Source organism: Apteryx rowi, unplaced genomic scaffold (genome assembly GCF_003343035.1).
Source record: "Apteryx rowi isolate R43461 unplaced genomic scaffold, aptRow1 scaffold_0, whole genome shotgun sequence".
Classification (NCBI taxonomy): domain Eukaryota; kingdom Metazoa; phylum Chordata; class Aves; order Apterygiformes; family Apterygidae; genus Apteryx; species Apteryx rowi.
Window position 1 is genome coordinate 11,321,982 of NW_020447195.1, and position 27,392 is coordinate 11,349,373.

Here is a 27,392-nt window from a genome sequence, read left to right on the forward strand (position 1 = left end):
GGGGGGGAACCGGACGGGGCCGCCGCGGGGGGGGGCCGGGCCCGCGGCCTCCCTGGCGGGGCGGGCGGTCTGCCTGCCCCCAGGGGAAGGACAGGCCCCGGCGGCGGCGGGGCGCCGTTTGCCCCCGGCTGTGCGGGGAGGGCCGGGCCCCGCGGGCGGGCAGCCTCCCCTCCCCCGCTCTCCCAGGGCGCACGTTTGGGCGGTGTGGGGGTTATTTCCCCCAAAGGGGGGTTATTTCCCCGGAAAGCCATGTCCCTTCCCCCAAGGGGCAAGGCAGGGGGTGTGCGGAGGGGACAGGGCAGGCCTGCTTCTCCGTCTCTCTTTGCTCCCCGGCCGTGCAGGGTCTTTGCTCTTGGCTTTTTTGAGTGGAGGCGAGGGGGTGTTCACACACTTCCCCACCAGTTCCCCTCCTCCGAAAGCAGCCGTGGTCATTCGCGCCCCTGTAATTTAGTTCGTTGTGCCTTGGGGCAACGGGCTGTGTGGCTGTTGGTGAAATACGCTTTATAAAAGAAAGGGCAGATAAGATTATGAAATGTTCTGTGTTGTTTGTCAGATTAYTTTATTCTTTTTTTTTACTAAGGTCTCTGGGTGCAACCAATAAAGTTTGGATCATAAACATTCAATCACTGGTATATTTTCTGCTGACAGCAGCGGTAGATCTGTGTAGAGACTCATGATGGTATGTGCCTCTCTTCTGCAAGATAAATTTATGGATCCTGAGTCTGTGTTGATTCAGTAGTGCAGTCCTTTGCACCCAGGCAGAACCCCAGTAACTGCAAGAGAAGTCTGCAATGGCGCAGGAGTTTGCACTGTTCAAACCTGCCACCAGGTTGAGGTCTTGGAAGGCTACTGTTGCATTGAGCACTGATGCATTGCTGCTAAACTCAGTACTGTGTGCAGGTAACCGTGCTGTGTGCTCCGCGTGCACTTACCTGACTCATGCAAGCGCCGTCCTCAACGTGTTCCTTAAACCGCTGGGAAAAGGAGCTTGTAACATGTTTGAGAATGAGCGCCCGTTTGAGGTGATTGAAGGCAACATTACCCTTTTAGAGAGATTTTTCAAGGCTTCTTCATGGACACAGAGACTATACTACTTCCCCTTGGGGCAGTTAACAGTTTAGTTTGTACTCAGAAGCCTCTTTCTTTTTATAAGATGTAGGATGAAAATAATACTYGCCAAAAATATTCAGACTCAAATGGAGTTGCTGTTCATGCCATATTGCCGATTGGCCTGTGTGTTGAATATGACTCTCTAGCACAGATTCCAGGTGTAGCATGGGTAGATGGACAGGAATCGCCCATCCTGAGCATTGCTCGTGTCAGCATGGTGTAGAAAATGGCAAAGCTATGGGTGCTTGTGCTAGGAGAGGGGAGCCTGTGCTGTATGTAGATAGGATTGGGGGCAGAGTGGAGCGTAGATGCTTGATCAGCTTCTTATCTTAATTAGTTTTTAAATTAGGGTGATGTGCCAGTTTGTATAGCAAGACGCTGTGCATGGTTAAAATATACCAACAGGAACAGCGGTACGTCCTTCTGTGGCAACACAAACTGTATATATACCTGAAGAAAGAAAACTGGAATAAAATGCTTCTCTCACTAGCAGAAATGTATCTATTCCAGTTTAAAGAGGAGCCTGCATTTGTCCCTGATAGGAGAATGTCTGCCTATTTTTTGTGGTTGGAAGTCCATCTCTTCTAATGTCTTCTGTCGAAGAAGATTTTATTGTAAAAGTCTAGATCTTCTCATTATTACGAAGGCAGTATAGATCTTTGATAGACAGCGATCGTTCCCTTTCTGCTTGGCAATGGAGAGAGATTTACTTTTCTGTCCTGGAGTGAGGATGATAACATCATCTTGGCCTTGGCTGTAGCAAAGGAAGAAAAACTAATATAATTGAGTAGCCAGGTAGGGTACTGTGCTGGGGATAAACCACAGTAGGGGAGAATGGGGAAGTGTGGTCAGGGGTTCTGGTACTGGAGGAGAAAGCAGATGTTTTTGAATGGAAGATTCAAAACAGGTTCTCTGGTTTTGGCAGGACATATGGGTTAATAAATTGAGGAGAAATAGGTTCTGTTGGGAATGTGGCTCTTTAGAAGAGGAATAATAAAACTGGAAGTAGGTTTTGTAGCAAATCTGGAGAAAAATGGATCATGAAATATTTCATGAAATTAAGCAGAGTTAAGTTTTGTGACGTGACAGCTAATGGAACTCAATTTACGTGGAAAAAAAGCTGGTGCAAAGTGAGAACAAAGATAAAAACCTATGAGTGGGGATTACTAGGGAAAGACTTAGTAAAATATTGTTCCGTGAGGGAGGGAGACAACTACTTTAGTATTTGAGATTTTGGCCACTCTTCAAGTAGTGGAGATTAAGTAACTAGCAATGAAGTGGGCTTRTGGAAGGAATTTGGGGGAAGACAGGACACCAAAAGGTAATCATAGATTTGTGGAGTTGTAGAAAAAGGAGTTCTGTTTCAAATCTGATGAAAGGAACAGGGTAATAACTTCTTCCAATTTTATTAAGGACAGTGTCTCTATACCTTCCACCTGAATTCTTTTTCTGCATTTTCTCCTTCCAGAACTGATTTTCTCTTTCTGTCTTTCCTTATGTCCTCTGAGGAATAAGGGAAAAGAAGGCTGGAGGAACAAATGGGTGACATTGGGGTGGCGTGATTAATTTCATGTCACATTTCTGAAGAGGCAGGGATTTATTTCTGGGTTACCAGGCCTGTCACCTCCACTCTTCATCCATTATTGAATTGCTTGTATTAAGGTATCTGTTTTATGAACTATCTGCGTGAGGTGGATGGCAGCCTAGATCTTATTGTCCTGTAATGGTCTTGAGAAAATAAAACCCCCAGACTTTGAGGCCAGGAAGGACTGCTGTGACTTAGCCTGACTACAAACATTGTCTGGTTTTGATTGTGAGACAACTCTTGGATTATTTTTCTAAGCTTGGATATCTCGTTCCAGGGGCTTCTGAGAGCTGACTTATCCTGGAATTTACAGAACCTAATTGGAGAAAAGGAGCTATCCTTTGGATCTAGAAAAACTGCTTTGAAGAGGAGAATGCTGCTTTCTGAATTGTTGTTAGTGCTGTTTCTGAAAGCAGAATATTTTTACAACCTGTTTTTTGGACTCCACTTAAGCTTACCATCAGGATGCTAAACCTATCTGCTAGTATAAAAGATTGATAAGAAGTGGGGTTATTGATGGTGGTCATGGGATCAATGATTCAAGGATATCTTCTGTTGATCAGGTTTCAGCCATAGAGGAGCAGCAAAACGAGCCTGACATGAATCTTACCTGTTTCTTTATTCATACTCTTCTGGACAGTTGCATTCAAACAAATGATTTTATTATCTGTTTCATGCTACTGCTTTGGGAAGTTGAACAGCAGTGGAGACCTAGGAGCTCTTTGCAGACTCGGGACAATACCACCCCAGGCTCATATTTGGAAGGTTGTGATTTCAGTAATTTTAGTTTTATACAGAGTTTATCTTAGTTATTTCTATTCATGAGAGGTAGATTATGTCCTTATTAGGACTGATTTCTAATTTTTAAGGAATGTTACCATTTGCAGGGAGTTTTCTAAAGCAGGCTGTCCAGCTTCTTAATTTAATGGCTGTATTATATTATGGTAGTTTACTTAAGCTGAATGACAAATAAAATGTGTGCTATGTGGAAGTGGCAAGTCATTTTGGGCTCAGGTGGAATTTGGCTACAGGCTGCCAATTGGATAGTCCTGTCTTAAAGTGCTGCAGCAGTCCTAGAAATACTAAGATATTCTGTCCGTCTCTGTGAAGTAGGCCTCTGCATACTACACCTTCAGGAGTAACCAAAGGGTGAAATAACCTTTTTTTTTTATTAAGCTGTTACTAAGTGTAGAGAGATTCCAGTGTGTTCAGTAATATTAACGCAGAATTACATGCCAGAATTTGCTTTCACTGGATGAGAGAGGTCACACCATGTTATGAATGAGTATTTCCTTAAGTCTTCCTGAATGTCTAGAGAGGTGAAATTGTGTCTATTATGTTCTGACCAAAGCCTCGGAGGCAGCTTTTCACAGAGTGCATCTTTACATAYGTGTATACGAGTTGTCAATTCTTGTTTATTTTTAGTGCGCTGAAAATGGATTAGTGTGGACACATACAGCAAATTGATTCTAGTATAAAAAAGCAAGAGCTTCTGGATTATTCCTTTTTATTCTTTTAATGAGTTTTGTCACAGATTCCTCTGTCTATTACAAGAGTGCTGTTAAACTTCAGCCATAGCTTCTGCAGGTTAAGCAGTACTTTCATTATGTTCAGAAGGAAAAGGGGGTTTTTTGCTCACTGATGGAATTTCTAGAGCATCCAGATTATCATCTCATCAACTGAGTTTACAAATTAAAAGTTACAGAGTTTCTGCTAGCTTCAGCATTTTAGAATGTGTGGGTGTCTCGAAAGGCATATAAACGTATACTCTTCCCAAATCCATGAATTAATGCAGTGATGTGGCTTTACTTGGTGATTGCAAGGTATGAAGAATAATGCTGTGGAGATGGACAAATTTGTCTTTGTATACAGTTGACAGTGGTGTGATTTTATTTGGTAGGCTGAGGGTGTATTCAGTATTTGTATCCCTACTGGGTTATACAGTGATGAATGCTGCTAGTCATGAGTTTCGGTTAATCTCCAAAACACTGATGTGAAATACAAAATCATAATGACACATTCCTCAGTCAATACATTTGCCTTGCCTGCTATGTCCAGGAGAGCTGCCATATCTAGCAGTAGCTATATAAACTGAGCGCTTGGTGTGTTACATAGAGACAGAATAATCAGTATATAATAGATAATGATTTCTGGAGATTAAGAACTGTTTTACTCCATCTGATTGTCAGAACGGATGTAGCTAAGTACATTTCATGTTTGTAGCAATGAATTTTTGGATAATTATGTTACAACTTTTACTCTGTAACTGCAGTTTGCATTGGCTACCTCTTCCTAAGCCTTTCTGCTGCCATCAGAACTGAAGATAGTTTGCAATGTATTGCGTGCTTGATAGGAACAGTTGTTCGCAAGGATTTCCTAAAGAAATGTGCAATATACGTGAGGTTATCCTTTGGCTGCAGTTAACTTTTCCTACCTCTAGGAATTGCATGATCAGATTGTTTAAAAACAACTAACTTTTACTGAAGGAAGATGCAGTTTAGTTGTCTGAATTCTAGATAAATCGCACTCCTTACATAAACCATAGGGATCAAAACAGCTGAGAGATCGGTCTGTCAGTACTCTTTGCTTGCTAATTAATGAGGAAAACAACTGCATCATGTATCAGTAATTACGAAGGTAGAAAGTTCCAGAGGACACTGTCTATTGACCTGATGTTGGTTGTAAAGAGCCTGTAGTGATGCTAATATATTCCCCTTTTTGAGCTTGTAGGAAAAGTTAGGTGGTATTGCCAGGATCTTGGGACCTGACAAAATGTAGTAATCACAGTTTTGGTAATTGACTTAAGGCTTGGAAAATACTATCCAAAGCTCCAGTGGTACAAGCTTTGGGTTTTTTTTAGGAATGTTCTTAGAAGAAGAAGAATCACTTCACACTGAAATCCTTACAAGTACTCTTGCTTTGGCGTGGTCAAAGCTGTAAAGATGTCTTTCCTAAAAGATGCATTGTGTGGTTGTTTCAGCCTTTCATGCATTCCCTGTAGCGTGCGACATGGCTAAAGGCTATTTCACTAATGGCGAGAGAGTACTGCTTGGCCTAAATTCTCATGTGAGAGGGAAGAGATGCTAACAGAATAAACGTTATGGATCAGTTTCTGTTTCAACACATTTATATTAACATGTTAGTTTGGCAATATGTGGCTACATTAATAGCCATTTCTATTTGGTTGTTACTGTACATCACTTAAGTCTCATGATACAATATCCACTGTGTTCTGTGGGGGCTTGGAACCGTAGAAAGAGAAGTTTCTGCAGAACTGGGAATGAATCAGAGCCTAGGCTTTAGTGTGAGTAAGTGGCATTGGACTTGCAGATGCATATGCGTCCTATAGTGTCATTGCTACTGGAACTACGGAGACCTCATCCAAAATAAGTCTGAGAATTTTTGTGTTAGGAAAAGTTTTCCCTTTGCTTTGTGTATAGTGAGCTAGCTTAGCTCTTAAGATGTGAAGGAGAGTTCATGATTTTTTAGGGACGAGTGGGAAGAGAGGAGTTTTCACAGTTGACTAACTATTCTGTATAAAATCTCTTAGGAGAGGTGGGGGAGTGAAGAACATTCCAGTCACTGGCAGCCTCTTGTTGCTGGAGTAAATTTGAGCTGTTTCGGCCCAGGTGTATGTGGAGTTGCCAGTACTGAAATTTTGCAAAGGACAGTTGTCCAACTAGGCTGAGATTCTGGAAACCCATAGAGCATCTATGTGAGCTTCACTGAAATTTAGCCATTGTGGTACTGTACAAAAATGAAGGCTGACTGCAACTGTGAACTTCCGTTAGGTGGGTGATGCTGCTTTCTACATTTGTGAATTGGGAGATTTAAGTTCTGCCCAAGACTGTGGAGGCTAGCATCAAATACAGAGTTACAGTAAAGCTGTTTCTTGTTCTGTCTACTGACTTCTGCTGTCATCCTTCGTCCAATGGATGACTTCCTCATGGGCAGAAACTGCTAGCAATTCAAGGGAGGAATTAGTGAAGCTGATGAAGGAAGAGCTAGTATCAGTTTTAGGACATTGCTAGTGTAGAATTACTCTTGAGATGTTTCTCCCAGTTTAACTAAACTTGTCAGCCATTTTCCCTAATGCACTGATCGTGTTTTATTTTGAATTAAATCACAACTTTTCAGGCTTCTTTTTTAAGAGAATGTTTGAGGTCCTTATACATTATCATTTATTATTTCTCCATGGCTGGCACAATCTAATGTATACACACACTATATATATTATATGCGTGTGTGTGTGTGTAGTTTTGTGTGTGTGTGTGTATATATATATGTATATATATAGTGTGTGTGTGTGTAATGTAGTTAGAGCAGATGATGCTCTTAAAAAAAAAAAAAGAGAGAGAGAGAAAAGCTTGATTTCAAACCTAAGTTTTTTTCAACTCAATTGGATTCTAAAATCTGCTCTTCAACTTGATGTTGTCCCTTTAATAGGTAGATGGGCTTCAGGAAAGGATGGAATATGTCCATTTTATTAGTCCAAGCTCGTTTCTATTTCATCTATAAAATCATAGAATAATATAGGTTGGAAGGGATCTCTGGAGGTCATCTGTTCCAGATTTGTGTTGCTGCAGTTCCTGTATCACATAGCTACACAAATCAGGTTTCTGTTGTGAAACAGAATATATATATATTTTAATTAAGTTGATTACTATTATTTCTTGCTTTAGAGTTAAGATGGGATTTGAGAACTAAATTAAATGTATACTCTTTAATGTTGGCTACCAGTAGGTTGTACTGTAGTATTTAAGTATGTCTAGGTCTTTTAATTTCAGTATTGTCTATCCAGTACTAGATATTCTCCAAACATTCAAGAGGCAAGCGCTCATTCTCTGGGAGGCTTGCAATCAAGGGATAAATAACCTATATGAAGGAAATTATAATGAATTTGATCTGATAGTTTTAATGTTTCCTCTCATTAATAAAGCATGATATACACTTTTGATTTCAGAGATTGGGTCTGAGCCTTTTGTTATGAGAATTAATGTCTTGCTTCCAGTGGTGGAAAAAGGAAAGGAATAGCCATTTGATTCTAGGTAACTTGTTATAATTCTTCTCAGCTAATCGAGGGGGTTAATTCAGAATGAACAGGCTGCTTTCTGTCTTAGCGACGTGTCTGTTACAGTTGCGGCTGATAATGAGCTTATATGGGGAAAGCAGAAGTGAGAGGAGAAGTCTTTAGACCTGTATGACCAATCTGTGAATCTAGCTTCCTCCTTGAAGGGACAATGACATTATCTTGTCCGGGCTATCTGGAAGTGGTAAAGTGATGAAAATATTTTCTTGGTTCTTTGGGTGTAGCTTGGGTCAATTCAGTGCTTATCGTCCTCCTTTGGCAATGTTTTCTGCTAACTTAATCTGAATTCAAATGGATCATCTGTAATGATCGTGTTTATATAGTGCTGAACATAGTTCACTGAGTTCGCTCCTGGTCTGTGCAGATGAACTTGGAACTATCTGGCAATATATTGCTGATGATGATGGCAAACGAGGAAGTTGTGCTGCTAGCAGCGATCCATAGAGAGGTTAGTATCGAGCAATGTTCATATTCACGGATGTCTTATTTATATTCGGATGTCTTATTTATACTCTGAGCCGTATGCAGAAAGGTCATCACTTGGATAGCGATTGCGAGATTCCTCAGGACACCAGTCTTCTGGGAAGCTCTTGGCTTCCAACTCACCCGGTGTCTGTATATGCACTGTGTCATACTGGTGCAACTTTTTAGGTTTAAAGTTTTGAGTAACTGTATGCTTTAGAGATGCTCCAGGCTAGAAACATTATTATTTAAAAGGAGGGGGAAAAAAAATTCGATGTCTCACTTATTCTAGACTAAATAAAAAATTAAGAATTTTACTGGAGGCTAAGTATGTGTGCTTTTTAGAACTAAATTGCTTAGTTTTCTTAGAGCTATGTTTTATGCCATTTGCTGTAAATGAATACATTTGGAAGGATAAAGGACATAAGAAATTCATACACTAATTAGGTATTAGTGCTGGAAGTAAGAATACTTTAAAAGAAACGAAGTCCTCTGTATGGGGTCTTGTTGTTGGAATTAGAGTGGATTTTAAGGATGCTGAGATCTCTTTTAACAGGAGGTTTTGTAACAGTGTCTTAAATTATAATGTTTTAAAAGTCAAATTCAAAGTAAACATTGAGAGTCTTTTTACCATTTTGTTGAACTTCAGGCACAAGAAGTCTGTTTCACCAAGCTGTTCAGACAACAGATTACTATTAGAATAATTCAAACTTTTAAGAACTGGTTCCTTTTAATTAATAGACCTCCCGATTAGAAAATTCCTATATGATGCCAGCACAATTATTTCTGCCTCTTGATTGGGACTCTTGGGCACTCTGGCAGGGTAATTACCAGTAGTACATGGCAGTGTTTTGTTTGACTGTGTTCTCATGACTTTTTTCTACATAGAATAAATTGAGTTCTGTGTGGTGCTTCTGGTAAGGATGCTGTGTAAGTGATTAGCTAATTGTCAACTTGGTAATACTGAAATGGCATTTTTAAGGGTATGCCTAGGTAGGAAAACCAACCGCTGAAACTGTTCCGTTGTACTCATTTGGTGCAACTTCCATGTGAATGCTGTTTGGTGATGTCTTCCCAAGAGGTAACCACATGAGTGCTAAAACAGCACAGCTAGAGTATTTTCTGTCTTTAGGCAAGCCTGAGTATTGAACATTGTATGTCAGACCTGTAACTGAAAGCTTTATCCTCCTCTGTATGTGATCGTTGGTATATTGCCTAAAAACTCGCGGTCATGTTTCCTAGTTAAGCACTACTGCTTTTCCAATTAGTTCTATCAGCCACTTAAAAAGCAAAATAATTCCTTCAGAGGTGCACTGTGTTTTTCTGAGACTGGAATACTTTCCTTTGCTCTCACAGTGGCCCAAAATGTTGTAACATCTTGGAGTGACCATAACGTTAGCTATAGGTTAGAGTAGGCCAGTTGGTGGCACTTGAGCACCAGGTTCCTGTCTGCTGTGCAGACTGCTACATGTAGGTGCAGGAGGAAGTCTGCTGGTAAGACGACTGCTATATAGATGCAGCACATATTAAATTACTGTAACTGCTCTGATTAAAGACTTATTTATTTATTTATTCCAGGAGGGTAGTGAAATACTGGTACAGGCTGCCAGAGAAGTTGTGGAGTCTCCATCCTTGCAGGTGTTCAAGACTAGACTGGACACAGCCCTGAGCAACCTGATCTAATTAGACCTGCTTGGCTAAATGACCCCCAGAGGCCCCTCCCAAATTTTTCTATGATCTATGCATTAATAAATTATATGTTCTGATTAGATTCTGACCACAGTAATATACTCATCCTTTATAATAAATTCAGGATGCTCATCTCATCTGGGCATAACAAATACTAACTGCTACTCATACTGTAGCTTTTCTGCCTCAAAACTGTAAGCTAAATTGACATTTACATGTCCACATCTGTCCCCATTATTTACCTCTATTTATATTGCTTCCTTTTATCAAAGAGCTTGGATCTATCACAAAATTATTCCTCTCTAGGGGTAGCAAAAGCAAAATATGTACAAATTCTTCAGCATTTTTGAGTAGAGGGAGTGAGAAACTTTAAATATTTTTAACTTTCAGACAAAGTAATTTTGTATATGTACATAAGTTCATGTTTGCTTTAAAATCAAGTTATCTGTGCAGTACGACTCTCTCTTCATTTCCCATAAAGAACAGTAGATGTGATTACCTGTCTTTGTATTTAGGCATTGCATGCACATGGGTAAGGAGAAACAAATGTTGTGATTAAATTTTGAAATTTAATAAATGTCACTGTACTAAGCCTGTTCTAGTAAACTTGCATGCTCTGTTAATGTCTGAATATGTTTTTGGAAACGGCATCTAATTTCTAAGTTTGGGTCATGCCACCTAAACAGTTCGAGGTCTTTGGTGACTGCTGCTGAAAATGTATTTTATTAGAGGAATAACATTTTTTTTTGAATAGATTTTTTTTTTTCCAGTAATACTTGGTATTTTTCACTTAGCCTAGCACCTTTCTGGAAGTGTCCCCATCCCTTACTGTGTTGAGGCCTGAGTTACAGCTCTGTCGTGGACTTTGGAAGAATATTGTGTGCCTTTTTGACCTTGAGGCTAGATTACTGCAATGGTGTCTACCAGGAGCTGCGTTCAAAAGCATTTATGTGTCAGTAGGTCATAAAATAACCCATGTTACCGAGGTTCATACCACTGGAGAAGGCTTGTTCCAGGCAGAAAAGAGCTGTTGCGTACTTGTCCGTGGATGCAGAAGCAGGTGCTAGGGCACTGCGGAGAACATCAGGCTCAGATCCCCAAGGTCCTCCCCTTGCTTCATACTCCATGATTGAGCTGTGTCTGGGTAATAGATTGAAGTCCTGCAGAAGTCAGGAAGAAAGGAAGAAGGTTTGGCTTCTAGAATTTTCTTCTGGTGTGACATAGCCTAAACTAACCACTCTGAGCGAATTTGTAGGTCTTTCTGATTAGTGGGGCTATTGCTTTCTCCTGCAGTCCACCGGTTGCCTGTTTTCTGAGAAGGGATGAGATTGGTGTAGCAAGTAACTACATTATACTTATTCGGATTATAGCATTGCCCATGGATAGAGTGGCTTTCTATAAACAGGGTTGTATAGTCCTTGCCATAGACTACACAACAAATGATACTCTTTCATGCCCCAAGACAGCTTCCTTCCTTGTGAGTTATTTTGAAAGCTGACAAAGAAATTCTTGTATTTAAATGCCTAAGTGTGTCATCTTTCACTCATGGTGAAAGATTTGAGAGATGCAAAAATACTACTTTTATTTTAGGCAAATACTTCTAGTATAAGATTGTAATACTTAATAACATGCTTGTCAGCAGAAAGAGTCTTTCTCTGCCTACTTACATCCTAATTAAAAAAATCAAACCTCCAGTCTGAGGATTTTAGCATGCTTTATTGGCTCTAACAGTGACTGTCAGCGCGCTTCTGGTGCGTAGCCCGGATTTGTAAATGGTAGAAGGCTAAATGACATGTACAAAGACTCAGCAGTTGGTTTTTGATACAGGAGACATGATTCTTGACTATATACTTTTATGCCACCTCCATCACCATGATATTTATGTGCCTTCCAAAACAGTCAAGCAGTATTAGTAGGATTGCTTATAGGTATTTTTTTTCCTTCCTCACCTCAGGGCATTGTAACCTATGCAGTGTGTTTGTATTGGCAATGTCCAAAGCATGGCTTAAATTTGAATTGGAACACAATGAGGTTTGTGATGATTTAGATCCTGCTGGAGTTTTCTGCAGCCTTGGACCAGGCCCTAAGAAAGCTGTGTTCTTCATAAATGGGCTTTACCCCTGCACCAAGGAGTTCATTTTTGCTGAGGAGCACAGTTGCGTACCATGATTCCTATGCAAGATTTTAAGTAACTTTTACAATATCCTGGGCCCAAATTCATTTGGTGAGAAACCAATACGGGTTGTTGTCATGGAGGACTAGAAACTAGAGCTATTCTGCGTGATTAGTCAGTTTTTACAGTAAGCTACTATTGTCTTAAATACGTAGAAATCAGAATATTTGTTTTTGACGTACAATAACTTTCGTATGAGTTATTTTGACTAGTCGCAATAATGGCTAAAATTAACACCAAAGCTTGACCGAAGATTTGCTAAAATCAGAGTTTAAGAGGGAGGAAGTGGAGGTGCTTATTAAATCCTTCGGACAAGCAGAAGATGAAGAAATGTTTTTAGTCAGTTGCAGCAGAATTTCTCTTTTGCATTGGATAAGGCACCATAGTCCGAAACAGATGACGCCGTCTTTTGGACAGTCAGATTTAATATCTTGACTGTAGAAAGTTGTGATCAGGCTTGCTTCCCTGTCTCTGTAGAACTTGCCTAACTGACTCAGTTTGTCTTGAATTCTTGCAAGCATCCTCAAACAGTTTAAACCCCTGAAAGGTTTGTAGTGAGTAGCCTCTCTGCGATCTTGCCACTGTCCTTTTTCTTGTGTAACTGCTGGTTGGGGATGTACTGTTCCTCATGACAGTCCAGTTAGTTTGGATGTAACTTATCAATGTAAACATGCTATGCCTTGTGGGGAAAGAGAACACTGTTGTCTATACTAGGACTTAATTGCGTTGTCCAAAGCGGTGCAGCTTTTTTCTTTAGGTAAGCCCAAAGATAATGCCAAGCTTTTAAAAATAAGAGACCCGCTGGCTGCCTGATTTGTAACTCTTGTTCGCTGTGGACACTGGGTTATGTTTCAGTTTTATCTGTTGTGTGATGATGTGATGGGATATCAGTGCAGATGGGCATGAAGAGAGCAGCAAAATCCTTCTTCAGAAAATGAGGAAATGGGAAGAATGCTGCACTGCCAAAAGCTTCAGAGATTCCTGAGTCAACCAGGTTTTCTGTGTATGTAGATGCTTAGCTAGTTTACCTCCTGTATTTTTCCAGTGGGCTGGTTTAGAGGGAGTAAACTCTGTGGCAATCTGAGAAACAATGGAAGATTTGTCTTGCTGTAGGATAGGATTTCCACCAATAATTTCAGCCGTTTCTTATTTGCTGAAGGGCCAGAGCCATCTCAGCTTCTTTAGATACGAGAGCCACAATCTATACCTTGAGAAGCTTGCTTAGAACATTGAATGAGCAGTTAGAAGTGCAGAAAGCTTGATGACTTGTGGCTTCTTCCCAAAATCTATAGGAAGTAATATGCACTGAGGAGATAGGCAAAACTTGACTGTAGAGAATCTGCTCTTGGGTTGGATGTCTTTGGGAGGTGAGCTCAGAGGGATCGCTACTTTCCACGCAGTTTGTCTTAATAGAAGAATTTTTCTTGGGTATTTAGTTCTTGATTCTGACTTCCTGAGCCTTTGGAACAGATCAAAGAAGCAGAAGAATGCTTCTTGTCTCCCTGCAATTTGAATTTTAATAAAAAGCAAGCATAGGAACAACAGGGAGTCAGAAATAAGTGTTTTTAAAGCTGGTTTGTTCTTGTGTATTTGAGGTAGTGATGAAATCAGTCTGTGAGATCCTTTTAAGAATTGCAAGTAAATCCTGAACTTCTGTTTTAAATTAAAATTGATGCTTCTAGAAGTTGAAACTTTCAGAAAGTGCTTAATTTAGGCTGCACAGATGAGCTTGTAAATGTGTCAGCTCTGTTATGTAGCATCATTTATTAATGCGTTGCAAAAAGATGATAGTCATGCAACCTTGAGTGAATAGAGTAGTTCTGGTTACATGCGATGGCATGAGAGTTTTTCCTGTATGGAAGAGAGAATATGTTAGATGGTTGTTGCTTTCAGTTCGGAGCTGAAAGGGAGGAGTCTGTCTGCAGATATAGACCACGCTGCATTCCTTCCCTTTTGGGAAGTTATCTTTGCCACCTTAAGTTAGAAACAGCTTGCTCAAAATTGTAAGGTGCATGTGGGCTGTTATTTCTGTTAACTGAGCTGAGTGCTCCTTTCCTCTTTGAAGGAAAGCAGACAAATAAGTTTTCAAGTTCTGATGAATGATCCCAGGCCTGTGGCTGGTCTCCAGCCTCTACTTCTCAACAGCTTTTAATGATTAACTGAAATATTTTTATATTATCTTGAGATTTTAACCTTTGGTTTATTTTGTTTCTGCAGTTTGAAGAATCTGAGGCCCATCTGAGGCCTTTATCCCAATTCCAACTTTGGAGTTCTGGTAGCCTCTGATTTCAGACGTCTCCTTTCCATCTGCCAACCTGTCTGATATGTCGGGACCCGTGCCGAGCAGGGCCAGAGTTTACACTGACGTAAACACACACAGACCCCGGGAGTACTGGGACTATGAGTCGCATGTTGTTGAGTGGGGGTAAGTCTCCAGGCTGCTTATGGATGTCCCTGGATTGGGATTGATCCTTGTAGGATCTAGCATAACAGTGCGTGGAGATTTCAGGCACCTGTGCTGCATTAGGCTTTTTCATGCTCTTTGGCAGATGTCTAGGATGCMTGGCCTGTATTAGGATCACAGCTTTTCTTCATAATTGCAGGAACAGCACAATAACCTTTTGTGTGTTTGAAAGTGTTTGTAGTCAAAATTTTAAATCCCCAGCAGTGCAAGAACACTTTTAGCAGCTCCACTAAGAGTTAGTTTGAAGAATTCTTGCCAAGGAGTCAGGAAACTTATCCTTCTGGAGGGGAGAAAATCTTTTTTAATTTCAAAGAGTCAAAGCAGCTCTGGGTGCGGGGCTGAAAAGAGATGAAAAGATATCTGATGTTGTTCCTAACTTGGATGAGTAAAGAGACTAAGCAGACTTAAATAGGTACATGTTATTTTGTGACTTGTTGCTCAGCTCTCTGCAAGTGACTGGAAAAGACATGTATGCCTTTTTTGAAGGAGGGAGGTGTCTAAATTGAGCTTATGACTAAACCGTCCAAGAACCAGACAGCAGTGATGCCAGCTTAGTAGTTATGCATTCCTGCTTTTGCATAGCAGGGCCTGGACTATCCGAGTTCTGCCCTTAGCTTTGTTACGGTTCTTGGCTTCTGAAATTGTACTCTGTCTTCTCGGCATAAGTGTAAGTCTGTTTTTAAATGGGCTAACACTTAAGTTTTTGGTCTTAATAACTTTATCGATTTTTAACAAGGTTATATTAGGAAATACGTAGTTTCCACATATATATTCATATATATAAAAGACTGCTGGAAGGAATAGCTTGCGTTTGCTGATGCTGAAACGTATAGTTGGGCTCATGTCATCTATTGTAGAAGAAACAAGTTCTGAATTGAATTGGCTTAGTGTGACAAGAAGCTTGCTGTATCACTCCTAATTCTTAATCCTCACTTTCAGGAGATTTAAGACACTAGTTAATCCAGCTTGTTTGGAAGGTGAGGCAGTGCTTTAGTATTAAAAAGCACTTTGTAAGTTGTGGTGGAAATGACTGAGCTTTTTGGGACTCTTAACTTTTTATCTCCACAGAAATCAAGATGACTACCAGCTAGTTCGAAAATTAGGCCGAGGCAAATACAGTGAAGTATTTGAAGCCATCAACATTACAAATAATGAAAAAGTAGTTGTTAAAATTCTCAAGGTGAGCAGGGGATTGGGTAAAAGATGAAATCTGTTGTGGGGTGATCAGGAGGCTAGAAAGTGCAGTATTTGGCCTAAATTGTCTGATGTTCTAACACTGAAATCCTAAAAGCCTGGCTATGGAGTGCCATTTGGTGAAAATGGCAATCATTTCAAGCCTACAAGTAGAAGCCCTATGCCTCTGCCTGTAAGGAATTAGCCTTTATGTTAAAGAAGTCCTGATGTGCAACACATTTGCACTTGGAGCTAAAAACCACTTGAACAGCTGACTAGAAAATTCTCAGCTCCAAACTACCCGTGCTCTGGCATGCTTTCATGTGAATAGAGGCCTATGAGCAAGTGGGATCATTGTCCTGTAAAACCACTGATTAAATTTAAAGGACTGCTAACTTAATTTTCTTTTCTGCTCTGCAAATTCCATTGCAGATGTAATATCCTTCCAGAATAAGTAAGGGTCTCCTGGAAACCGGATATTCCACTGCCTTGATTTGTGAAATACCTTCATTTAGTAGCCCTCAGATAGCTTGTGGACTTCTCATGGTTCTAGATTTACCATATGCCAGTTAAGGTTTTGACTATCAGATCATGTTCAGACTGCTTTAAAAAAAACCCATGCCATCTTCCTAACCTTTTTTTCACATGCAACTAATGTTTGTAGCTRTCATAGTTGTATCGTTAGAAAGGAGACTGCAAATATTTGAGCCCTTACTTGAATGATGCATAGTCAGATAACAAGAAAATTTAGCTGTTTGAACTTACTTGCAAAGGCTCTGATGTATTTTACTAATTCGCAGTCACCTACCTTTGTCATCTAGATGATGAGCTGTCTGTTAGCCTCACTCACTTGAATGCTTTATCTTAACACTTTGGATTTTTATTCTTCAGCCTGTAAAAAAGAAGAAAATCAAGCGTGAAATCAAAATATTAGAGAATTTGCGAGGTGGTCCCAATATAATCACTCTTGCAGATATAGTAAAAGACCCTGTGGTGAGTATGAAAGGAACTTAAAGGGTACGTTGGGGTTAAAGCTGAAGTTGCTGAGTTTGACTTCAGCTCTGATCTGTCTTATTGTTTTCCCCTGCTCTTAAACCCTGCCTTTGAATTGCTTAATCAGATCAGCTCTTAATCTGATTAACTGCTTTCAAAGGGCCCTTCCCCCACAGATCACTCCAGCCCTTCACTCTGTAAGAGTGTGATACCACTGAACTTAGACATGTCAATTCATTTTACAAACAATACTGCAGTGGACTTTGGCTTTAGCTTTCCTTTCTCCATCTGAAGGGAATTCCAAATGTGTCTGAGGTAGAGAAGCTTTTAGCAGTTTCAGGAGTAAAAATTTATTTCATTATCTTAAATAAAAAACAGATTATCTCAGTTTAACATGGCTGAACACTTTTATCTCTGTTTTAGTCCCGGACCCCTGCTTTGGTTTTTGAACATGTAAACAACACAGACTTTAAGGTACAGTATAATGTAACTTATAATATGTTTTCCATTTGAAAGCTGCATCTAATGTATTTTTTGAGGAGGGACAAGTACTTAAGGAGCAGGCAGATTATTTAATCATTTGCTTCTGACGTAACAGCTCTCTTTAAAGATGAATACACTTGGGGCAGAAGTTTGTAATTAAGCCCTCAGTACCATTCTGTCACAAAAGTTACAAGATGAGAATCCAGATTTCAAGCTTTGGAGCAAATTCATTGCATCTAGTAGACCATCAGTGCCTGTCACAGCTTTACTCAAGCTGAGTCTTTTTGAAACGTTTCGCAACAACTGTTTCCATGGCTTTCCATACTTCTAGGAGAAGGGATTTAAATGTTTCTTTGTCCCCTTCCTGTTAACCTGCCTCAGGAGGAGAATGGCTGTGTAGTGCCATCTGGAATAGCTGCTTAATCTTGCAGAGCATCTTCAGTCTTTTTGAGAACCAGTCTGCAGGCATAACATATCATGTTGGTGGTGGGYGAGTGCAACCTGAGGGAGTTAGTGACAGAAACCAGTATGTACTATCTGAGCAGAGTTAGAAGTAAACCATGTATTTGATCTGTAAGGGGAGAGGAACAGGCTGAACATGTGTGGGATGAGGGTAACTTGGGAAATTTTTACTGTTCATTCAGATGGAGTTCAAGAACCACATCAGCAGATAACAGGGGTGGGTTGTTCTGGATTGGCAGGAATATGATTTTTTTTCTTTGTGTTGAAGTGATGTGTTTTTTCCCACAGCAATTATACCAGACATTAACAGATTATGATATTCGATTCTACATGTATGAGATCTTGAAGGTAAGCTGGTGTTTTCTGTTTTATCAGCTTGTTTATTTCTAGAGTTTGCATCCAGCTAACCCTATAGAGATGGTTATCTTGTCACTAATCGGGGAGAGAAGGAGAAAGCCTATGGAAGAATGGGGTAGAAAATAGACATCAAGTTAGTATCAGTTGTTCAGCCTTGTTTCCACAGCAGATTCTTGCCCTTTTTGAGGACAGAGAAGCTCTCATATTTTAACCTTTGCATGCACTGAGATAACTGCAGATTCTAAATCACAGATATATTGTAGCCTCTGAAAACAGAAAGTTGTAAGCTGTTACTGGGTGGTTTTGTGCTTTAATGTGGTGTAAGTATTTGTTCTTCTGAAACATATATTTCCCCTCAGGAGTCTGGAGAAGAGCAGACTTGTTTGATCAGAAGCGCTTAGTAACTCTGTTCTTAGGAACTCTGAAATTCCATTTTTATGAGGAAGCCCATGAGGTGAAGTCAAATGCTTCTGTGTTGCTGGGACTTCCTTGTGAGAGGGCTCTAGAAGTATTTTTTGAGGTCCATGAGTCTAGTCCAAGATAGAACTCTGGGTAGTAAAGTCTTGCCATCTGGTTAGACTGGGTATATGTGGAAATGCTTCTGAATATGATTGAACTTGAAAGATGCTTGTGACTCCAGTGTCCCTCTTTGTGTGTGTCCTACAGGCTCTAGATTACTGCCATAGCATGGGAATCATGCACAGAGATGTCAAACCTCACAACGTCATGATTGACCATGAGCACAGAAAGGTAATGTGGGGCATGCTGGAAGAGAGGCAGGGGTCCTACTTTTCTCTTGGCAGACCAGAATTCCTTTTGGGTGCTCCTATATTGTGATACTAACAGGCATCCTCAAGGGGGGTAGCACTTCCATTATGTGAACAAGCTTAAAATGAAATTTTATAAGCTGCTTTTTGTAAGCTTTTATGGGTTATGTATTTCAACAGGAGTTGGTAAGGAGAGAGACTTTATTTAGACCAGATCATGATATGGAGGCAGAGGGTGTTAAAAACAGACAGGCTTTCAGAGATAAACTCTTTGGGTCTGAATTAGAATGTTTCCCCCCAAAAGTTGAGTGATATAACTAGAACTCCCTTGAAATCAGCAAGTCAGTTAAATCCTTCTGGTGCTTCTAGGTAAAGTTGCACCTACAGGAGGTCATGTCTGAGCTTTTAATGCTTTCATACAGAGTAGTCTCTGCTTTTACTTTAAAATTCACTGGGACTAGGTTTTAGTTGAAGCTTACAAATAGTATTTCCTAGACGTTTTTTGAAAATATGGACCAAGTAACTTGGTCAGAGACTTTGTTACCCCTATTCAGGGAGAAAATGCATTTGTGAGCTTTTCTCTTGGTGAATACTAGAGAATCCTCACAAGAAAAATTCACTCAGAGCTTCTTAGATACCAGTCAGTCCTGAAAAACACGTGCACAAGCAACCAAGCTTCTTCAGTTCTGGCACTTGCAAAATGTACTTTAATATCTTTCCAGATCAAGGAGAGAAGGAAGGGGCATGTGATTAAAATAAATGCTCTAAATGGAAATAGTCATCAACTTCAAGTTAACTGAAAATAGAAAACTTGTAAATGAAACTTCAAACTAAACTTGTCTGTAGTGTGGCTTCAGCAAGTGGAGAGCTGGAACCTCCCTTGAGCCTTTTTTCTTTTTGCTTTCTACCATTTCTAGCTTAGACTAATAGACTGGGGTTTGGCTGAATTCTATCACCCTGGCCAAGAGTACAATGTCAGAGTGGCTTCCCGATATTTCAAAGGACCTGAACTTCTTGTAGATTATCAGGTAAGAATTACCAGGGTTTGTCATTGGCTTTTATACAGAAAGTCTGTGCCATTTCAAGGTAATGAAACAGAAATTCAGATTAGCATCTAGAGATCTGAAACTAAAGACAGTCCATTCAAAAGTGTAAAGAGCAGTGGCTATAAAGCCACTGAATTAAAGAAACTAATGAGTTATCTCAGGACCTAAGGAAGACGCACAGAACTGTCATCATGGATCTTGAAATGCAAGTGTTGAGTATTTTTTTAGCAAGGCTGATGTAGTAAGGTACAAGAATAAAAGAAAATCCTTTGGGGAATAGCTAGTACTGTATGAACTTCTAAATTAAGCTGTAAAAGCATCTAGTAATCTGATGGCAGTTTGCATTATTGAAATGCTGTGGGCTGGCAATAGCAGAGTTACTGGTTACTTTCAGATTGCGCTGATTCTGTTTTAAGGCAATTCCTCGTCTGTCCATGTTGTACCTGTCTCGATGCTTCCCTTCTCAGCCTAGGTTTTTCAGTGCTTCACAACATCCTGGTCTGTAGTGAAAACACTAAGAGGCATTGGTCTTTAATATCTCTATTGCAGTAGGATGGAAATAGGATACCTGCTGTTTTGCTAACTGGAACACTGAGCTGAACAGTGGTCTAGCAATGAAGATGCATAAGCATGTTTCAGTCTGTTCCCAGTTAATATGGCCATATTTGTATCATTGGGGGGAGGGGGGCCCTATTAGKGTTGTGAATTTTTTCTGCTGAATTCATTAAAAGCTGAAATGTGCTTCCGATTTTGTACAGATGTATGATTACAGTCTGGATATGTGGAGCTTGGGTTGCATGTTGGCTAGTATGATATTCCGAAAGGAGCCGTTTTTCCATGGCCATGACAACTATGATCAGGTGAGAGCTGGTCATGTACAATCTCTGTTCATTTAGCACAGTGAAGGTTTTCTGCTTACAGTTCTGTCAGGGGAGCTGAAGAATAATTTAAATATTTTTGTAATGGCTTCTTTGCTCAGTTTGAAGCCATGTTCCTTTTCTAAATCATCTAACCAATTAAATAGAAATAGATTTATAGTGCTTTGTATTCATGAGCTCCTCAGTAGGTATCTGGAAAAGTTATAACAATAGTTACATTAAGGCTGGTGTGTTCTGGTACATAGATCCATAGATCCTGAGGTTATGTCACGTGAAAAGTCCCTGCTCTGCCGATATCCATCTTCTTTTTTTCTCTCCTCTCTCTCTGTATAGAAACTGTGAATTCAGTACAGTTTTATACAGATTCTGAAATCTTTGTGTTGCCTTTAGGCCAAGATTCTTGCACTTGGACTTTTAACCTGTGCTCTGCATCTGAACTAATGTGTTCAGATTGAGAACACTGACCTCCTTTTCTCAAACCTTAATTCTGGAGCCCTCCAGGATGGCACTTCACCCTTCACAGACAAGTTACAGAGCTTCTGGTTTTTTGTCCGGTTATTCTTCCCTTCCTACCCTATTGGTTTTGATTTTTTTTTTTTCTTGCTATCGAGGGAATTAGTGTTGCAAGATTTTTAATTTTATGGAGGTTAGGGTATACAGCTCCTTCCTGGCTGCTTTGGATTATGAAGTATCAAGTATGAGTGCACACATGTTTATGATGCCTGTGATTCTGCATGGCTGGAGGAGTAGGAGCTACAAGACAATGCTGTGGCTGCTGGTTCACAACACTAAAACCAGGTTCAGGCTCCCAAGGGATCTTCATACTGCAGTATCTTCACGCTGGCTCTGGCATTACCATTCCCTCACGGTAGGACTGATGTTTTTGTTTGTTCCCAGCTGGTGAGGATAGCCAAGGTGCTGGGAACAGAAGATCTGTATGACTACATCGATAAATACAACATTGAACTGGATCCACGTTTCAATGACATCTTGGGCAGGTGAGCCAAGGTCCAGAGTAGTCCAAAAGCTTATGAGCCCTTGGTAGACCAGGACAGCTACTGCTGTGGCAACGGACCTTTAAGTAAACAAATACTTCTGCCTAAGGGAGAAAGCAGTGCCAGGATTCTTGACAACAGTTACTTTGTGGCTTCAATCCCTTTTACCAGTGCTTCCCATGGAAAGTCCTTTCTCTGCAGATTCACTTGAGGAAAGATTTTTAAAGGTCATTTAGACAAAAAATAAACTGCTGGAGCTGAAGCATGAGAGGCAGATGCTCTCTTAGTATTCTAGCAAAGAAACAAGTACCAGTGTTTCTGAGAATTACAGTGCAGGAAATCAGTTACTGCTTAAGATGGCATTTACGCGGAGTTATTTCATGTGTGACGTACAAAACTACAAAGAACTAATGTTGGGGTCATGAGAAGAGCAGAAGATGGGATGTTAGGCCTGTAAGTTCATTCTGAACTTCAGTCCTTATGCTRTTGTGAGCCATGGCTGCTGTGCCGCCACGTGGTGGCACAGTGTACTGCTGCTTCACGGTCCTGTACAGCTCTGCCCCTTTGCTGCTGCACCACGCAGCAGCCCGTCTCAGAGGGATAGGAATCTACTGCAGTCCTTGCTTTTTAAAAATGTGACGTTCATCACTGATGTCCCCAGCTCTGTCTCTTTTGTGTATTTTTCCTGCAGACACTCCCGTAAGCGATGGGAGCGCTTTGTTCACAGTGAGAACCAACATCTGGTAAGTCCAGAAGCTCTGGATTTCTTAGACAAGCTGTTGCGATATGATCACCAGTCACGACTCACAGCAAGAGAAGCCATGGAACACCCCTACTTCTGTAAGTATCAACTCTTACWGTTTGAACAGTTCTTCCCCTGCCTCTGGCAAATCTCAGTTCCAGGAGTTTATGAAAATAGGAGCTAAGAAAAGCAACATAATATGCCTGGTCTTTGCAAGTAATTGCATTGGAGCTGAGACTGCTTGTCTCTCTGGTAGATAAAGTAGGCCACTGCCACCTGAAGAAGCTGAAGTGTTATGTGCCAGTGTCGAGCCAGTGAGTCAGCACCATGTTAAAGAAGCCTTAGTGTTAGACCCATGCTAATTTCAGCAGATGTCGGGGTACGCTGACTCCTGTGTTTTGATAAAATGAGATAACTGATTTGTCGAGTAACAAACCGTTTTGACTCATTTTGTTGCTAAATGTGTACCTTAGTGAATATTATCTCAGTTCTTGTGTTTGCAGGCATAAATGAAACTTTCACTAGCAAATGTGTTTAAATGCTTGCTGTCTTTTTACAAATAAATAAGATTTAATATATAGGTTTTGGGGGACTGCTGTAACAATGCAAAATATTCATATTTGCTCAGTTATGTTGTCCTTTTCTTGGTGCTGAACTGAGTCGTGCAATTAACAAACAGTATAGATCTATATTGTGCCTGTGGCAAATGTTCAAGTGAAATGTTTCACAAGTATGAGCATTTGTAAAGCTGAAAACTTTGAATGTGAGAGTTGGAGGAACAGCTAAATTAAGTTGTGTCCAAATACAGATACAAGTTGGGCTGAAGTCAGCATGACAAAGGGCAAAATTTGCAATTCCCTCCTCTGCCACAGTAGGCGTGGGAAGGGGTTGTTTCTGTTCAGATGGTATCATTATTTACTTGCAGCTGAAAATAAAGAGGTAGCAGTTAAAATGGGAATGTCTTACAGAAGACATCAGTTGTCACTGGAGCTCATTGCAACTCAAAAGCAACTGTGGGATGTGTATAATGTTACTGTAGTTTGTGAAAATCTTACTGCTTGCTACACAAACCCACTTTATGGGTTTGGTTTTATTAAATTGCTTCGCACAGAAGGGAGAAGGTCAACTTCACCTGTCAAGCAGTACTCCTGAGCTAGAGAGCGTGTCATTTGAGCCACTTTTGAGTTATCACATGTTTCCTTGGGCACTTCTTGGGCACTTCCCACTGGAGTTGGTGGAAACTGCTGTGTTCCAGTAGATGAAARTTGGTATTACTTCTAATGTAGGCGGCTTGCCAGGACTAGCTGTGCACAGAGGCAGGCAGTGTGCTTCAGGTGCTGTCTGCCAACAGGGCACCTAMAGCGAGTGTGTTCTTCCTAGATCCCATTGTGAAAGACCAGGCTCGGATGGGCTCGTCCAACATGCCAGGTGGCAGCACTCCTGTCAGCAGTGCCAGCATGATGTCAGGTCAGTTCTGCCATTGACTCTTTTCAGTGCATGACATTTTAAAGCATTTATAATAGCTGTGTGGATGTGAGGATCCAGGAGAGAGAATTCTACAGGTGGGGCATTAGGTCATCTCCTGGGGCTGATGACAAGTGCAAGGAAAGCCACAAAGAAGCGGGTGGGAGAGAGCGATAAATAAGGCCTCTCTGCAGCTTGACCTGCTTTTCTAGTCTTTAAACAAAACTGCTTTGCAGTTGGATGTTCTGGGAGCAGTGTGAAGGACAGTGATCCTGCCATACAGGGCCACATCTGCCTTTAGGAGACACTTGTATGTATTCAACTCTGAGCTCTTTTCAGAATCTGTAGAGAACCGTAAAATATCTTTAATCTCAGCTTATTTTGGAAGCTGTGGAAATAAAATGCCACCAAACTGAACTGCAAAGATGACTGTTCATTTAAGAAGCTGAGCTGTCATGGATAGGGATGCACCGTTTTCCCCTCTAACTCTTGTTTAATTGTCTCTGTTTCAGGGATCTCTTCAGTGCCAACACCTTCACCCCTTGGACCCCTAGCAGGCTCACCCGTCATTTCTGCCACCACCACTCTGGGGATGCCAGTTCCAGCTGCTGCAGGAGCTCAGCAGTAGTGATGGGTTTTGTCTCCTGCTGCCTGAGCTGAGTCAGGTGGGGAAGAGGTTTCCCCTCCACCTCTCCTCAGGACGCAGCTCGTGCCTGGCAGGGGAAGGGAGGGGATGGAACGCTTTGGAGGCACCGTGTCTGAACTGTTGCTTGTGGATTTATAGTAGTTCAGTCATTATATACAAAATTATTATAGGCTGATTTTTCTTTTTTTACTTGAACTTTTCGTAACTCAGGGGATTCCCTGAAAATACCTACAGATGGAATATTTCTCGGACAGTTTTTTTCCCCCCAAAAGTACTCTTCATTTAAGAACAAAGATGAATCAACAGCATTTCCAAGCTATTGCATCCTGCTGGAAATCTCTTCTCTTCATGTTCCCACCATTACTCCTCCACCAGCCTACACCTTGGGGGATTGTGCTGTTCTCCAGAGACTACCAAACAAGGTCTTCACGAGGCAGGGGAGGGGGATTCTTAAAGTACCAGTCACTTTAACCCCATATCCTGCATATGACTCAGCTGGGGTACACTGAGGAGACAATTCCAGTATGGAGAGGTGGTATAAACTTAAAAGAAGTAAGTGCAGATAATGTCTAAAGCCCTATTGATTGAATCATGTCTCCTTAGGAGCCAACCAGAATGCCAACTCACTCCCTTGCATGTAATTTTAGTCTTAAAGCATAAAGTTACTGATCCAATTGAAGTCCTTGCCATTTCCTGGTAAAGGTGCTCCTGTAGAGTAAGCCATACTCTAATTAGTACCTTTCTCATGGAGGGTTCTTCCTGCCATTGCTTGGCTTGGATCTCTGGAATTAGTTTGTTATTGGGTATATTGTTTTTAAATTGTTTATATAGGTTTCAAGCTGGTGGCTACTTAAAGCTGGAAAAATCAGACTGCGCCAAGTCAGATATCACATCTTCACCCACCATCCCCTCCCTCACGTGCCATGTGGTGAGAATACCAGTTACCTCACAGTCTTGTAAATATGCACTGAGAGGAAGGAGCGAGCAGACTTTAACTTAAACTGAAATGGTAGATCAGTAATTGTGGACAAATATTATCATTGACAACAAAAAAACACCCTTGTTACAGCCCTGCTACCCCTTGCTGTGTATATATACTTTGTCCTTCATATGTGAAAGATCCAGTGTTGGAATTCTTTGGTGTAAATAAACATTTGGTTTTATTTATCGAGGTTAGATTTAAGTTCCCTGTGTAGAGGTCTCACTGGGTTGGTGTTGCACACTTTTACACAGGAGTGGCCAACAGCCCTGCACGTCCTGGGGAGGCCGCTTCCCTATTCTCCTGCACCTTGTATGATCTGTTGTAGTGAGCAGTGCAGAGAAGCCTTATAGAAACATCCCAAGCCAAAGTATCTCCTGGGATAAGGATCTTTTGCCATAAAAACAAAAAACACCCTCCTCCTCTGTCTCAACCCTGATGGCATTTGGGATACTGAAACAATTCTTGGGTATTTTGGGGGGTGGGGGGGTGTTGCTGCTCATTGAAATCAGATCAGTTATGCTTGTCAGGTGCTCTACTAAAGCGGCTTTTAGCACAATGGCACCCGTYACCCCTTGATGATCTCCAACCCTGATGCCATTCCCGCAGTGGCTTGTTCTGAGTGTTGAATATTCTCCCAGTTCCTGCAACAAGTCCTGCAGCCTTGGCATCCTGCTCCTGCTTGTTTTATGAGCATCCATCACTTGTTTGTTCTTCTTTGGGGGGGGGGTTATAACCATGTATTTCTTTGTTACTTTGATTAATTCTGCAAGGTAGGGTAGTAGAGTGTATGGGCTGGGTTAAACCAACCAAAGAGAAATGGGGCATGAGAACATGAAGCATGGCCCCCCCTTCTGTGAGGATCGCTGGCATGGGAGATGAGGTTTTCAGTGTATGCCAGGGTAGTTTTCTCCTCCATGATTTCATCCAGTGGAATGAATTGTACTTAATCTTTTTATATCCTAGAATGATGTGAAAGTTGGACCATGTTGACTGTTTCCTTGATGTGCTGTAACTTAAAGCACCAAGTATGACAAAAATACAACTTGTAGTTGTTTGCACTAGGTTGTGAGCTACGCAGGACATTTAACCAAGTTTTTTTATTATTATTATTAGTTTGAGTGAGGGAGGTTTGTGAATCAGAGTGCTTGGTGCTCCCTCCTAGCTTAAAAAACGCGGGTAAGCTGTGCGAAAGAGGAAACCGCAAACGGCTGAAGGTCCTTGTGCCTGTAAGCCTTGCAAAAGGACGCCTGACCACCTGCGCCCAGAGGGACAGCTCTGCGGGGGCCACCTCAGCCGAAGCGCGGGGTGTGGACGGTGACGGCATGCTGTGAGTTACCTCATCCGGATGCCCCGAACGGGACCCTCGCCCTCAGCACCGCCTGCGTCTGCGGCGCCGTAGCGGGGGCAAAGCCACTGCCCAGGTGTGGGTGTCCTGTTGGCAACGAACTCCAGAGGCTTTTTTTTTCTTTTTTTTTTCTTTTCTTTTTTCCTTATGGTATTTTTTTTATGCGGTGGGGGTGGTTTTTTTTTTTTTTCTTTTCTTTTTTCCTTATGGTATTTTTTTTATGCGGTGGGGGTGGCGCTTCGGTGGGAGCCGGCCACCCGGCCCCGGGTCGCCGCCTGTACCGTACTGTACGTGTTGTACCGCCGACTGTGCTGGGAAGAAGTTGTGCCATGCAGGTCTCATGTTTTTTTTTTAATAAAAACCTTGAAACAAACGTCCCTGCGCAGTGAGCAGTGCCGCGCGCACCGGAGCGGCTCCGGGTCTCACCTCGGCGCCTCCCGGCCGGGGCCGGGGCGCCCCCGCCCCCCCCACGCCGCGGCTGCTCCGG

At 41.3% G+C, this 27,392-nt stretch overlaps 1 protein-coding gene across 6 annotated transcripts; it reads left to right on the forward strand.

The window, feature by feature from the left end:
• Positions 1 to 657: 657 nt before the first annotated feature.
• On the forward strand, positions 658 to 25,750 carry CSNK2A1 (casein kinase 2 alpha 1). Of its 6 annotated transcripts, none has more exons than XM_026067269.1 (13): positions 658 to 679; positions 14,326 to 14,533; positions 15,641 to 15,752; positions 16,637 to 16,738; positions 17,162 to 17,212; positions 17,972 to 18,031; positions 18,707 to 18,790; positions 19,725 to 19,835; positions 20,612 to 20,713; positions 21,629 to 21,729; positions 22,418 to 22,566; positions 23,849 to 23,935; positions 24,445 to 24,745. In XM_026067269.1, exons 2-13 carry the CDS (start codon positions 14,433 to 14,435, stop codon positions 24,558 to 24,560), a joined length of 1,176 nt encoding a protein of 391 aa, XP_025923054.1. In that variant the 5' UTR covers positions 658 to 679; positions 14,326 to 14,432; the 3' UTR covers positions 24,561 to 24,745. The 6 variants fall into 6 exon arrangements, with proteins under 6 accessions (XP_025923054.1, XP_025923219.1, XP_025922969.1 ...); XM_026067434.1 differs by lacking the exon at positions 658 to 679 and adding an exon at positions 878 to 900; XM_026067184.1 differs by lacking the exon at positions 658 to 679 and adding an exon at positions 3,065 to 3,088 and having other exon boundaries at positions 24,445 to 25,750.
• Positions 25,751 to 27,392: the final 1,642 nt, after the last annotated feature.